General features: G+C 40.9%; 1 protein-coding gene across 1 annotated transcript in view; it reads left to right on the top strand.

Moving 5' to 3' along the window:
- Positions 1 to 16170, top strand: part of dennd6b (DENN/MADD domain containing 6B) — a 113872-nt gene that overhangs the window by 1357 nt on the left and 96345 nt on the right. The window contains exon 2 of the mRNA XM_060842549.1: positions 1841 to 1879. Coding sequence (XP_060698532.1) covers positions 1841 to 1879 — 39 coding nt within the window. The remainder of the gene's footprint in view (positions 1 to 1840; positions 1880 to 16170) is intronic.

The raw sequence follows: 16170 nt of genomic DNA, 5'->3' as shown, positions 1-16170 counted from the left end.
TGAAAAAAGTCGCCCCTTAGGTGCCTTGTAAATCTTTCCCCCCTCACACTAAAGTTATGCCCTGTAGTTCTGGACTCCCCCAACCCAGGAAAAGACGTTGTCTATTTATTCTGTCAATGCCTCTCATGATTTATAAACCTCTTTAAAGTCACCTCTCAGCCTCTGATGCTCCAGGACTCCAACATGGCAACTATTTCCACTGATGGAATTGAATTTTGTTTCATTTCATGTCTGTTAAGGGCTTTAGAATTTCTATTTCCTTAAAGTTGCTTTATAAATGCCAGTTATTGTTGCTACCAGGAGAAAAAATAATATGCACATACTTCATGCAGTGGGAAAAACTGTTAATGTTTGAGTTAAATGTACTCTCTCAATGGTATGATTGTGGTGCAGCAACCCGCCTGTTTTGCCAAACATTTCTTACTCAGCAATTTCTGCACATAATGGTCTTTCTGTCTTTTTTCTCATCCTCTTCTCCATGTCCCACTTTCAAATGTTATTGTTGGCTCCCCATCCCATTTATATCCCATCTCCTGTTCTTATCTGATCTTGTTCTGCCAATTTTCTATGCCTGTTTCCAGTCCAAGATTATCTTAATACATACAATGAGAAACTGTTGACCAGCCCAACATTAGTCGGAGACATGCTGTTTTATTGAGAAACAAAATTATAAACATTTAGAAATACAAGGCTAAATTAAGCTTATCAGCTCAGATTTATGAAGTTGTACCTAAGTAGAATGGATATGTTTGAATTTTCAGATCCTTTTGATGTATGTCCTAACAAGCTCATAAAAATTCAGTATTTTTAAACTCAACCAAGGGTATCACTTTAAGTGTCATTTTTTTTCCTCTCTCTCAATCCAATTTCCCTTTCCTTCTCTGTATTTCTCTTTCTGTGCCTGATTTGACATTACATTCACCTACATTAGCTTACACTTCTTTCATGTCTTTGTGATATTAATTTCAAATCTTAAAATCTGGTTGATTTGAGGAAATGCACACAGTTGCTTGCCTAGTTCATTCAGGTTCAATTTTTACCCCATTTCCTCACTGTTCAGTAAACTGCTGCAGTTTTTAAACCCTAACCATATAATGGAATTCTAAGTAGATACCACAGCAAATTAAAAATATCAATGCACCTTTTAAATGCAGTTCCACCTATGTAAGTGTTGTTGTAATTACCATTTATAAGTTAGAGTAAGTTTCATGCACCATTAGCTGAAGTCTGTTACCTGCGCTAGATTTTGGCCTGTCACGTAGACACATATGCTATTAGGTGACTAACTGTTAAATCCAGGTTCTAACTGTAAGGATAAAATATGTGTCCAATGATTTGTAATCATATTTTTCTTTCGCATATTGTGTTTTATGAAATTAACCTTCCATCAGCGCTATCACTCCAAAGATTTTGAGGCAGTGGTGTGGCTTTAGGGTCATGATTGGACAGGGCTGCAATTGAAAGGCCATGGCTGCAATTTAAAAGACAGTGCTGGCCTGTGCGGACATGAATGGGTTGGGTTCCTTGATTCTGCTTTCTCAAAGTAACAGACTGAATAAATTAGGTTCATGTGTAAGTTTACAGAATTTCAAAGGCCATTCTATGTAAGTACCACAAAGGAGCACATGGGATTAGGGGACAATGAAAGAATGGATTTAAAAAGTTGTCTATTAATTAGAATTGTGGTGCATCAACCAGTCCTCCATTAGCACTTGCTGTAAATATAAATGTAAAGATTTGAAACCAAGTATTTGCGGGGAAAATATTTTGCACACATAATTTTTCTTCTTTTATGTAAGATTTCTTCAGTTTGAGTTTTGTTTTTGTTTTTGGTCCTCAGCTGGTTTATCCCCATGATGTTCGACTTACAGAAAAGGAGGTAAGATACTAAATCAGTGGAGTTGCTCATTGAAATCGCTTGTAGTTAAATAAGACTGCAAAGAACATAATGTTGCTTTTTAGAATTTGTCTGAAATGTATGACTATTGCAAAGTGTTCTTGAAGTCTGAAAGCTGTAAAGCATTCCTTTCTCATGTAATATCTTAGCTTGACATTTTCTGACATATCCTTCAAATAACAGAAAAAGTTTTCGCTTTTTTGAAGTTAGTGGAAATGACAATCAGGCAGGGTATATAACTTTATTCCAGCTTTAATACACTATTGTCAGTTTACCCTTTGTTGAAAATGAATTGCCCTTTTTTTTCTGTAAAGGGTCTGTCGGTGTTCTGAGCTTATTTGTATTGTGGGCTTTCCTGATTAAAGTAGTATCAGTTTGGATTAATGGTAGTAATTTTGTTTATATCAGAATCTCATGGGTTCAAGGATGTTGTTGGACTTGAAATCAATGTCAGCTGATGCATTTTTGCAGTGCTGAGCACATATTGAAGTATTAGTGCTGGTTTTTGATGAGATCATCCTGTTCAGCTGGATGAAAAAGATCTTGGTGTATTTTAAAAATATTTTTGTGATGTTTGGCCTGCTCCTTGCCAACACAGGGAGTACCAAATAATCGATCTTTCATTTCGATGCTGTTTGTGGTAATTTGCTTTGGATAAATTGATTATGATTTCTGCCTGCAAAACAGCAGCAGTTATATCTCAAAAACAATTCATCGGCTGTGTAGTTCTCTGGGGTATCCTAACGTGATAAACATATGATAGTCAAGTCTCTGTATTCCCTTGGGTCAACGTTCCTTTTGTTGTCCCTGTTTAATAATTATAACACTACAGAAACCTACAAAGCAGGAGTAGGCCTCATGTCTGTGCTGCTACTTTGCTAGAGTATTACAAGCAGATGGCATTTTATCTTTAAATGTTTACCTTTATAGATGCAGTAATCTCAGAAACCACTTGCTTAAGTGAAGCCTTTTATGCTTCAGAAAGTGGTCCTAACCTCTGCTTAAAATTCTCACTAACGAGAATTAATTATTTTGTTTGATGTTTTTAAAACTTTTAATTTCAATTTTAAATGTTATATTCCCCTTGTAGCTTCCAAGCCTTTGGTGAAATTTGAAATACTTTAAAAATTTTATACCTTCTTTTTTAGATTACACTTTACTGTAAAGGTTTGAGAAACGAAGTATCAGATAAGTAGGAAATGCAAAACAGATGGAGGCAAGTTTGAAGTGCAAGTCCAAAAATATCTTCCGCCTCGGAACACTTCAACCCCAGGGCATCAATGTGGACTTCAACAGTTTCCTCATTTCCCCTTCTCCCACTTCACCCTAGTTCCAAACTTCCAGCTTAGCATTGTCCCCATGACTTGTCCTACCTGCCTATCTCCTTTTCTACCTATCCACTCCACCCTCTCCTCCCTGATCAATCACATTCATCCCCACCCCCACTCACCTGTTGTACTCTATGATACTTTCTCCCCACCCCCACCATCCTCTCATTTATCTCTCCACCATTCAGGCACTCTGCCTGTATTCCTGATGAAGGGCTTTTGCCTGAAACGTCAATTTTACTGCTCCTCGGATGCTGCCTGAACCGCTGTGCTTTTCCAGTACCACTAATCCAGAATCTGGTTTCCAGCATCTGCAGTCATTGTTTTTACCAAAAATATATTGAACGTGTTAAATTCAGCTGGTGAACTGCAGGCTCTTGTTGCCATATAATAATATGATATAATGACAATAGTAGAAACCTAACTGAAACATGGGAAGTACCACAAATGCAGTTTTCCTGGCTGTAATGTATTTAGGGGAATAGGACATTCAAAAAGAGAGGGACTGAGCAACATTGCTCAAATATACTACAATCCCTTAAAAAGAGACTACGTGCATGAAAGTTTGAAGACAGACAGAATCTATTTTATTAGATATAAGGAGCAAAAAGAAGTAGTTATGCTAAAGGGTGTATAGCATGGTTCGCCAAATACTGGGAAGGGACAGAAGAGTAAATGGACTTCAGTAAGGCGTTCGACAAAACTTTGCATGGTAGACAGGTTAACAAGGTTAGATCACATGGAAACCAGGGAGGACTACCAATTTGGTCACAAAATTGGCTCGAAGGTAGGAGTCAGAAGGAAGTGGTGGAGGGTTACTTTTTGGACTGGAGGCCCGTGACCAGAGGTGTGTCACACGGATCGGTGCTGGGTCCATTGTTTTTCATTTAGTAAATTATTTGGATGCGAACATTTGAGGTATAGTTAGTAAGTTTGCAGATGACACCAAAATTGGCAGTGTAATGGACAGCGAAGAAGGTCATGTCCAAGTACAATGGGACCTTGATCATGGGCCGATTGGGTTTAATCCAGATTGAAGCACTAAATATTTTTAAAAATTTTATTCATTTTGTGGGATGTGGGCATCACTGGCTGACCAGCATTTATTGGCCGACCCTACTTGTCCTTGAATGTGGTGGTGAGCTGCCTTTTAAAACCGCTGCAGTCCACCTGCTGAAGATTGGCCCACAATGCCATTAGGGAGGGAATTACTGAATTTTGACCCAGTGACAGTGAAGGAACACTGATACTTCCAAATCAGGATGGTGAGTGGCATGGAGGGGAACTTGAAGGTGGTGATGTTCCCATATATCTGCTGCCCTTGTCCTTCTAGATGGAAGTGGTCGTGGGTTTGGAAGTGCTGTCAGAGGATCTTTGAATTTCTGCAGTGCATCTTGTAGATAGTATGCACTGCTGCAAATGAGCATTGATGATGGAGGGAGTCGATGTTTGTGGATGCAGTGCCAATTAAGCAGGGGCTGCTTTGTCATGTGTTGTTAGGGCTGCACTCATCCAGGCAAGTGGGGGATATTCCATCATACTCTTGACTTGTGTCTTGTCCATGATGGACAGGCTTTTGGAAGTCAGGAGGTGAGTTACTTGCCTATGTCCTGTGTTCCTAGCCTATGACCTGTTCTTGTAGCTGCTGTGTTTGTCTTTTTATGTGTTAAGTCCAGTTGAGTTTCTGATCAACGATAACTCCCAAGATGTTGGTCGTTGGAGATTCAGTGATGGTAACACAGTTGAATGTCAAGGGGCAGTGGTTAGATTCTCTTATTGGTGATGGTCATAACCTGGCATTTGTGTGGTGTGAATGTTACTTGCCACTTGTCTGTATATTGTCCAGAGTTTGTTGCTTCAGCATCTGAGGAGTGCGAACGGTGCTGAACATAGTGCAATCATTGGCGAATGTCCCCTCTACAGACCTTATGATGGAAGGTCATCAATGAAGCAGCTGAAGATGGTCGGACCTAGGACAATACCTTGAGTAACTTCTGCAGAGATGTCCTGGAGCTGAGATGTCTGACGTCCGACAACCCTGACCATCTTTCCTATGTGACCGATATGACTCAAACCCACCAGCAAGTTTGCCCCCGATACATGTTGATTCCAGTTTTGCTAGGGCTCCTTGATGCCACACTCAGTTGAATGAAGATTTGATGTTAAGGGCTGTCACTCTCACCTCTGGAATTCAGCTGTTTTGTCCATTTTTGAACCGAGGCTGTAATGAGGTCAGGAGCTAAGTGGCCCTAACAGAACCCAAAGTGGGCGTCACTAAGCAGGTTATTGCTGCTTGATATCGCTGTTGATGACACGTTCCATCACTTTACTGATGATCGAGAGTAGACTGATGGGGTGGTAATTGACTCAGTTGGTTTTGTCCTACTTTTTATGTACAGGACATACTTAGGCAATTTTCCACATTGTTGGTTAGATACCAGCGTTATAACTGTACTGGAACAGCAAGTTCTGGAGCACAAGTCTTCACGACTGTTGCTGGAGTGCTGTCAGGGCCTGTAGCCTTTGCAGATATCCAAAAGTTTCTTGATATCACATGGAGTGAATTGAATTGGCTGAAGACTGGTATCTGTAATGCTGGGGACCACTGGCAGAAGCTGAGATGGATCAACTTGGCATTTCTGGCTGAAGATTGCTGCGAAAGCCCTTTGATAGAGCAAATCAGGACAGGACTTATGCACTTAGTGGTAAGGTCCTGAGGAGTGTTACTGAACAAAGAGACCTTGGAGTGCATAGAGTCATCGAGATGTACAGCAGTGAAACATACTTGTCCATGCCGACCAGATAGACAACCCAATCTAGTCCCACCTGCCAGCACCCGGCCCATATCCCTCCAAACCCTTCCTATTCATATACCCATCCAGATGTCTTTTAAATGTTGCGATTGTATTAGCCTCCACCACTTCCTCTGGTGGCTCATTCCATACTCACCACTCTGAGTGAAAAAGTTGCTGCTTTGGTCCCTTTTATATCTTTCCCCTCTCACCTGAAAACTATGCCCTGTAGTTCTGGACTTCCCCCACCCCAGGGAAATGACTTTGTTTATTTATCCTATCCATGCCCCTCATGATTTTATAACCTCTATAATGTCATTCCTCTGCCTCCAACGCTCCAGGGAAAACATCCCCAGCCTGTTCAGCCTCTCCCCATAGCTCAAATCCTCCAATCCTGGCAACATCCTTGTAAATCTTTTCTGAACCCTTTCAAGTTTCACAACATCTTTTCAATAGGTCGGAGACCAGAATTGCATGCAATATTCCTAAAATGGCCTAACCCATTGTCCTGTGCAGCTACAACATGACCTCCCAACTCCTGTACTCAATACTCTGACCATTTCCTGTTCTTTTTCTCGGGGGGTGGTAGATGAGGTCTAACTCGATGTGTTTGTTGATTGAGTTCCAGTTGGGATGCATGCTTCTAGGAATTCACGTGTGTCTCTGTTTGTCTCTAGGATGGGTGTGTTGTCCCAATCGAGGTGGTGTCTTTCCTCCTCTCTATGTAAGGATACTAGTGAGAGAGGGTCATGTTGTTTTGTGGCTCGTTGATGTTTATGTATCCTGGTGGCTAGTTTTCTGCCTGTTTGTCCAATGTAGTGTTTGTTACAGTCCTTGCGTGGTATTTTGTAAATTTACATTAGTTTTGCTTGTTGTCTGTATAGGGTCTTTCAAGTTCATTAGCTGCTGTTCTAGTGTGTTGGTGGGTTTGTGGGCTACATGATGCCAAGGGATCTGAGGTGTCTTTGATATAGGGGAGAATGGCTTAGGTTTCTGGACGCAATTTATCTGCTTATTTGGATTGTTGTTGAGAAATCGGCGGACTGAGTTCATTGGGTACCCTTTTTTTTAAATGCACTCTATAGGTGATTTTCCTCTGCTCTGCATAGTTTCTCTGTGTTGCAGTGTGTGGTGGCTCGTTGGAATAATGTTCTGATGCAGCTTTGTTTGTGGATGTTGGGGTGATTGCTTCTGTAGTTCAATATTTGGTCTGTATGTGTTGTTTTACTGTACACGCTGGTTTGAAGTTCCCCATTAGCTGTTCGCTTTACTGTGATATCTAGGAATGGCAATTTGTTGTTGTGTTCTTCCTCTTTGGCATAAAATTCACCAATGAGGGTATTATTGATGGTCTTGAAGGTTTCCTCTAATTTGTTTCGTTTAGTGATGACAAAGGTGTCATCCACGTAGCGGACTCAATATTTGGGTTGGATGGTTGGCAGAGCTGTTTGTTCGAGTCTCTGCATTACTGCCTTTGCTAAGAATCCTGATATCAGAGATACCATGGGTGTTTCGTTGGTTTGTCTGTAGATTTTGTTGTTGAAGGTTAAGTGTTTGGTAAGGCATACGTCCACTAGCTTGACGTTACTGTCCTTGCTGATGATGTTAGTGGTGTTTTGTGTACGTGTCTTTGGGTCTTCTAATAGTGTAGTCTGTGTTTCCTTGGCCAGGTTAATGTTGATTGATGTAAACAGGGCTGTTGCATCAAAGGAAACCATTACTTCATCCTCTTCTATCTCAGTGTCTTTAGTCTTCAAGAATTCTTGGGTGGAGTGAATGGAGTGGTGTGAGTCTTCTACTTAGTGTTTTAGTCTTTGCTGTAACTCCTTGGTCAATCTGTAAGTTGGTGTTCCAGATAGCAAGACTATGGGTCTTGGAGGGGCACTTGGTTTGTGAATTTTGGGTAATCCGTAGAAGTGTGGTGTGTTGGATCCATCTGGTCTCATTTGGAAATTTGGTCTTATTTTTCCAGATTTCTGAGTTTTTGAATAGGGCTGTGATTCGGTTCTCTAGTTGTGTGGTCTGGTCTATCGCCACTTGTTGGTAAGTGTTGGTATCTGCAAGTAGTGTGTTCGCTTTTTCAATGTAGTCTCTTTGATTTAAAATGACTGTCAAGCATCTGTTGTCTGCAGGTAGGATAACAATGTTTATCTTTTCTTAGTCTTTCCAGTGCTTTCCTTTCTTGTGTATTGAGTGTGTTTCCTTTTTTCCTGCTTAATGTTGGTGCGACTACCTTTCTGATAGTTTGCTGGATTCCTTCTGTGAGTTGGTTGTCTTTTATTGTTGTTTCTAATGCTGCTAAGAAATCTTTCTTGTCTGCATCCTCGCAGTTGTAATTTAATCCTCTTACTAAGACTGCTTTTTCAGTGTCTGTTAAGGGTCAATCAGATGAGTTTTTTTTATCCATGCTTCTTTGATGTCAGTGCTGTTACTTTGTGTAAGTTTGTCTAGTTTTTTCTGCAGGTCTAGTTTTTTTTCACTTTCTTTGTCGCTATCTAATATCTATGGCTTGTTGTACTGTCTGTCCATCCATGGTCTGTTGCATGAATGAGTGAGTTGCATTAGCCACCAGGATACATGGACATCAACTAGCCACAAAACGACATGACCCTCTCTCACTAGTATCCTTGCATACAGGTGAGGAAGGACTCCACTTCGACTGAGACAAGACACCCATCCCAGGACAAGCCAAACAGAGACTCACGTGAGAATTCCTGGAAGCATGGCATTCCAACTGGAACTCCATTAACAAACACATCAAGTTAGACCCCTGAGAAAAAGAACAGGAAATGATGTCACCACAGGACATGATGTCACCAATCCAAAGAAACCCAAACATAGAAAGCGGGAATTATCAACAGTGCTTTGCCCGGAGGCCCACTGAAGCTGTTACCTAGTAGAGTGACGAAACGTCTGGAAATGAAACTTCCAGCTCAGCAAGCAAACCTACATCCAAAATTTGAAAGGGTTTAGAAAAGATTGACAATATTGCCAGTATTGGAGGTTTGAGCTATAGGCTGGGGCTATTTTCCCTGGAGTATTGGAGGCTCAGGGGTGACATTGTAAAGGTTTATAAAATCATGAGGAGCATGGATATGGTGAATTGTCAAGGTCTTTTCCTCATGACAGGGGAATCCAAAACTAGAGGGCATCGGTGTAAGGTGAGAGAGGAAAGATTTAAAAGGGACCTAAGGGACGACTTTTTCATGCAGAGGGTGGTAGTGTGTGTAGAATGAGCTGCCAGAGGTAGTGGTGGAGGCTGGTACAGTTACAACATTTAAAAGGCATCTGGTTGGGTATATGAACAGGAAGGGTTTAGAGGGGTATGGATCGAGTGTTGGCAAATTGGATTATGTTAATTTAGGTTTCTGTTTGGCATGGATGAGTTGGACTGAAGGGTCTGTTTCTATGATGTATGTCGCTATGACTCTTGGATTACTTTGCATAGTCCATAGCAACGAAGAGTTTCCTGGCAATGTCACAAAATAGAATTAATAGAGCTATGTCACACAATTATTGTTTTGGGTAGAATAGCTTTAATAAAAGTGGAGATAATTCAAACGTTTACATCCTTAAAGTAAAAACATCACTCATTGTAATCCTAGGTTGTTAATGGAAGCAAAGATGGAAATCAGAGACTCTGGTGACTAACTTCTAATCCCTCTGAATATGGGAATAGTGCTAGAAAATGGAAGATTGCAAATTCTACACTCCTTCATTTGTCTTCAGAAAAATGTGATGACATTGAGTGGATGGAGTAAGTGCCTTTACAGGTCAAACCAGGATCTGCAGCACACCTTGTTCAAAATGCTTTTAAAGAGGAAGAACATGGGTCATATGTCCCTAAAGGATTGAGTGTAAAGTCGCGTCAGTAGAAGTGGTTTACATGATTGACAGTGACATTGGAGTTAATGGGTGTAGCCTTTGGATGCATAGTGATTTGGCAGGACATGGATGTTTCAGCATTCCTATAGGAACGATCCCCATTTTCTGTGAGGGTCAAAATTTTCTTCTCATAAGGGGTAAACATCTTGATGTCTGCCATCCCTCCACCCGTCCATTCTCTCTCTTATCTGTTCTGGGCTATCATCTCGCAATGAGATTGAGAGGGGTATGAATAGGACTACAGTGAGTAGCACAACTGTCAGTGATGGTGCATGTCGGGGAAAGGTGGTGGAAATATTTTGGATGAGAATATAGAAGGCATGGTTAATACGTTTGCAGATAATACCAAAATTGGTGGCATAGTAGACCAGTGAAGAAAGTTTTCTGTGTTTACAAAGGGATGTCGATCAAATGGGTAAGTTTGCTGAAAAATGGCAGATGGAATTCAATCTGAATAAATGCAAGGTATTATATTTTGGTTCAACAAACAGGGGTACAGCTTATACAATTTAATGGTGAGGCCTTGGGTCATGTAGAATGGAGGGACCTAGGGTTCTAGGTACATAATTCTTTGACATTTTGTGTCAGATATAAACAAGATGGTTAAAAAAGCATGCTTGCCTTCATCACTCAGTCCTTTGAGTATGGGAGTTGGGAAGTCATGTTGAGGTTGTACAGGAAATTGGAGTGGCCTCTTCTGGAATACTGCGTCCAGTTCTGGTTGCCCAGTTCTAAGAAGGATCTTATTAAGCTGGAGAGGGTTCAGGAGTTTACCAGGACGTTGCTGAAAATGGAGGATTTGAGGTATTAGGAGAGGCTGGATAGGCTGGGACCTTTTTCACTGGAGGTAGGAGGTTGAGAAGTGACCTTATACTGTAAAGGTTTGTGAAATAATGAGAGGTAGAGATATTCTTAATGATAGTTGTGTCGTTCCTAAGATGGTGGATTTCAAGACTATCAGGACATACTTTTTTTAAGGTGAGAGGAGAGAGATTTCAGAAAGACATGAGAGGCAAAGTTTTTATACAGAGGGTGGTTCACATGTGGAATGAACTTCCTGAGGAAGTGGTGGTTGTGAGTACAGTTGGTGTTGAAATGACATTTGGATATGCATATTAATAAGAAAGGTTTGGTGGGACATAGGCCAGGAGCAGGTAGGAGGGACTAATTTAGTTTGGGATTTATGCACTTCATGGACTGATTGGACCAAGAAGTCATACAACATGGAAACAGACTCTATGTAGTGAAGGCTGAGGAGGAAGCAGAGAATGTATGCAAGATTAGTTGTGTGGGAGGCTGAGAGGGAGAATGAGTCAAAGAAGATCTTATGGACAACAGTGAGAGTGGTTAAAGTTTGTGCAGTGGCGAAGAGAAGAGTGTGACACTTCTGTTAGAGCAAAAATATCTTTGACCTCTTTGCAGCTGTGCTGGCTGTTTCTTTGTACCCTGGAGACTGCACGAACTCAGGTGGTTTCCCAGCTGGCAGGATCTGGTGGCATGGTCTCCTCTCGGTTCTCCTGGAGGAGTGCAGCTCTCTGCTGCACCACTCTGTCCAACAGGACTTCAGGTCTTCGTCAGTGAATCATGATGCCATCTTCTCCTCCTTTTCCTATATATTGTGGAAATGTTCTGAAATGAGCAGGACAACTTTGAATACGAGTGCTTGTCCAGGTGCACTGTGACATTTAAAGATGGCATAGATGCAGGGGAATGCCGGTCTATGGCTCAGTGGGAATGGAGCATGGTAGGATGAGGTGGAAATCACGCATGAGAGCTATCTTAGGGATTAGGTGGGCAGTTAATGCAACTAGTTTGATCTGATGCACTGTAAGAACTTGCAGGGCATCATAGTGACAAACTCTCAAACTCGACCAACTCCGACTTAGCCAAATAAAACTCCTAAAAATTATTTTCAGAAAACATTCAATGTTACCCTACAGTTCTCTGTGCCAATTTCTCCTTTCACCTCATCTCAGCTATTTTACTTCCCATCTTTCTAAGAATTGGCAAGTCTGATCTTGTTTTGTACAATTTCTTTTTCACTTTCCAACTGGTTCACTACGATTATGATTCTCAAGGTGCTTGCGTACATTTGGCTTCTCATCCTTATCCAAAACCAGCATCACATTTACCATTGTAGGCTGACTAACTTGTGCTTGAAAAAGGAGTCTTTTACGCAAAATCTCAAATGAGACACAGGAAACTTTGTACAGGAGTAGACCATTCGGTCAGTTGAACCTGCCCTGCCATTCACTAAGATCATGACTGGTCAAACTTTTGAATGCCTTATATCCACAGCATCCGATAACTCTATATGCCACTGGTTAATCGAACCCTATCAATCTCTACCTTAAACTTATTCCAGATCTTCTGGGTAGAGAATTCTGAAGAATTAAAGCCCTCTGAATAAAAGAAAATTATGATGTCAGTCCTAAGTTGTAGCCCTGTGATTTTAAATTGTATCCCCCCTATTCTAAACTCTCAATTAGAGGAAGCATCTTAAACTATTTAACCCTTTTAAGCATTTCATAAGTTTCAATGTGATCCCTTCTCATTCAACTTAGTAATATTGATGTCCTGATAGTTAGATATGCGTAGTTTATATTCACATCTGGTCTGTATCCAGGTTTCTGTTATTACAGCTAACTCTGGTAATTGCTTCTCATTCTTCCTGGAATACCAGGTTTAAATTACTCCAATCAGGATTCTGCTTTCTCCCATCATATTGAAATATCCAAGGGCGTGACTTGCATTCTTTATGTATGCGATCGTCCTCCATTATTCCTTCTTAATCACTGTGCCATCCCGAATATGGTGGATGATTTCATTCTCTTCAAATGGCTGTAGTCCACCTTGTTCCTTTCTTGCCTATCTAATTATAGTCTCTCTAGCTTTATTTCTCATTGCACACCCACACAGTAACTTTAGGAATCCCCAAAGATACAAACATAAGTTCCATTCTCTGCTTCAATTACATGAAATATTATTTGCAGATATGTGGTCAGCTTCTGATTTTCCTCTAGCAATGCCAAGCTTTATCCCTGTATTGTCTCTCCTGACTCTGCCACTACTTGTATTCTCAGGCAGCTTGTGTGACATTTATGGCGTTATGGTGGCTCAGTGGTTTGCACTGTTGCCTAACCGTACTACGGACCTGGATTTGATTCCAGTGTCGTCTGTGTGGAGTTTGCACGTTCTTCCCATATCTGCATGGGCTTCTTCAGGGTGCTCCGGTTTCCTCCCACAGTCCAAAGATGTGCAGGTTAGTTGATTGGCCATGCTAAATTGCCTATAGTGTCTAGGGATGTGCAGGGTTACAAGGATATGGTGGGGGGGTGGGGTGAGGGGAGAAAGAGTCTGGGTGGACTCCATGTTCCACACTATAGAGATTCTGTGATTCTATGTTGCTCATCCAAGACTTGTATCCCCCCAATTCAATCTCCAAGTCAGAAGTAAATAATTACCTTGAGTTCCAGCACAAGTTCTTGTCCAATTTCCTTCCCTGAAACTGACTTCTTTAAGTTTCAATATCTAATTTTGATACAAATTTTTATTCTGATTCCACGATTCTCTTCAGCACAGAAACAGCCTTCTTCCACATCCTATAATATTTCTGGTCTCCTCCATTAATGTATTCTATCTAATGCTGAAGGTGTAATCCATGTCTCTCTTAGCTCCAGACTTGACATTTCCAGAAAGGATACTTGAAGTCAGACCATTCAAATAATAATTAAAAGTTTATTAAATTAAAAAGGGCAACTGGGCAGCATTGGAATTGAATGAGACAAAGGTCTTTCTTGACCTATGTTGTGAACTTGATATAGAATGTAGTAAAAATAGGCAGAATTTCACTTGATTGAACTATTTTAAAAGAAGCTGGGGATTCCACTTTCATTTATTGAAGTTTTTTTTAAACTGATGATAATGGTGCTGTCTTAAAATTGGAATTAATAACTCTTCTGCAGTTCTCAGCACTCATATTGGAACATGGGAGTGTGAAGTGATGCATTTTGTCAGATTAAAAGAAGATAGACCATGTGAATGAAAGAGAGTGCAGGAGTAGGAAGTTTTGGAGCTATGTACACACAAATCTCTAAAGGTGGCAGGATAAGTTTAGAAGGCTTTTAATTTAGGAAAGTAAATCATTAATCTGTTATCAGCTCAATATCCCTGGATATATGTGGAGTCTTTCAGGCAGGATAGTGTGGGTAACAAAAAAAAGGTATAACAAGATTGGTTAAAGAATCAGTTTCAGTTGTGGGAAGGGGTGGTATACGAAATGAGTTAACAAATGAGGCTTTTTGGGTTAATCTTAGGAATTTTAAAAAAGGGGCAGTCACTACTGGGATTGTACTACAGACCCCCAAATATTGAGAGGGAGATAGAAATTGATCTATGCATGTGTTCTTCTACCTGGAGTAATAACAGGGCAATAATAGTCAGACACTTTAACAATCCCAATTTCAACTTGGATTCAACTGATGTAAGGGGTATTGAGGGTGAAACATTCATGTACTATGTCCAGGAAATTGTTTAAAACAATGTGACAAGCCCAATGAGAGGAGATGCAAATTTATATTTAGTTTTAGGAAGTAAAAATGAGCAAATGGATGAAGTGACAGTGGGCAATTATGTCAGTGATAGTGATCATAATCAGCTTGTATTTAATATTATTTTGTTAGAGGGCGGACATGCACCAGGAATATTTGACAAACTGAGAAATGATTTGGCTGAGGTGAACTGGACAGGACTGCTAAAGGATAAATCTGTGGTAAACCAGTGAAAGGCATGAAAGTGAGATCCTTAGGGTGCAAAGCAGACATATCCCCTCAAAATAAGAATGGTACTACCAAATCTAGACTTCCATGGTTGTCTAGAAAAATACAAGGAAGATTACATAGAAAAAGAGAGCTTATGTTAGTCGCAAAAAAATTCAACTCTGCAGAGGAATATAGCAAGTACAGGGATCAAGTACTTGGAGCACAATTGGTAAACTTGCAACAACACAACAGTTGGCTGTGTAGAGGATAGCTGTATGCTCCAAAATGACATGGATTGATGGAATGAGCAGGAAAGTGATGAAGTTTAACTCTGATAAGTGTTAGGTAATGCATTTAGAGAGGTCAGATTATAAAAGGGAATACACAGTACAGTAAATGGAACATACTGAGAGGGGTAGATGACATGGAAGATCTTGGTGAGTGTATAGATCCCTAAATGTAGCAGAATAGGTCAACACTGTTGTAAAGGTGGCTTATGGAGTGCTGTTCTTCATTGGCAGTGATACAGAATACAAACGTAGGGATATAATGATGAAACTGTGGAAGACAGTGTTGAGGTCACAACTGGATTTGCGGTCACTACATTACAGGATTGCTCGAGAGAGAGTGCAGATTAGATTTACTGAAATGTTGCCTGGGCTGGAGAATTGGAGCTACAAGGAGAGATTGAAGAGATTGAAGTTGTTTTCCATGTATTAGCAAAGGCTGAGTGGTGACCTGATTGAGGTATCCAAAATTGTGAGAGGTAGAGAGAGTAGACGGGAGGAACCTGTTTCCCTTGGAAGACAGTTCAAAAACCTGGGTCATAGATTCAAGCTAAGTGGCAGAAGGGGAGATGTGAGGAAAAACGTTTTTTTACATGGAGTATAGTGGGTGTCTGGAATTTACTAGAGAAAGTGAGGACTGCAGATGTTGGAGAGCAGAGCTGAAAATGTGTTACTGGAAAAGCGCAGCAGGTCAGGCAGCATCCAAAGAGCAGGAGAATCGATGTTTCATTTCTGAAGAAGGGCTCATGCCCGAAACGTTGATTCTCCTGCTCTTTGGAAGCTGCCTGACCTGCGCTTTTCCAGCAACACATTTTCAGTCTGGAATTTACTGCCTGACTTAGTAGTGGACATAGAGACCCTAAACTGTTCCACAACGTCCATGGATCTGCGCTTAAGTACTGAAAACTGTAGGTCAGTGGCCTGTGGATAAGATGGGATTAGAAAGGACATCTGGATATCTTTGTGAGCAGCATGGTGGCTTACCCGGGTTCAATTCCAGCCTCTGATGACTGTGTGTGTGTGTGTGTGTGTGTGTGAAGTTTGCACATTCTCCCTGTGTCTGAATAGGTTTCTTTCAGATACTCCAGTTTCCTCCTACAGTCCAAAGATGTGCAGGTTAGGTGGATTGGCCATGCTAAATTGCCCATAGCGTCCAGGGATGTGTAGGCTAGGTGGATTAACCGTGGAAAATGCTAGGTTACGTGATGTTGGCGGGGGCGG

Source organism: Hemiscyllium ocellatum, chromosome 23 (genome assembly GCF_020745735.1).
Source record: "Hemiscyllium ocellatum isolate sHemOce1 chromosome 23, sHemOce1.pat.X.cur, whole genome shotgun sequence".
In the NCBI taxonomy this organism is placed as follows: Eukaryota; Metazoa; Chordata; class Chondrichthyes; order Orectolobiformes; family Hemiscylliidae; genus Hemiscyllium; species Hemiscyllium ocellatum.
The sequence above is the reverse complement of the archived record's forward strand: the minus strand, read 5'-3'. Positions and strand labels throughout refer to the sequence as shown.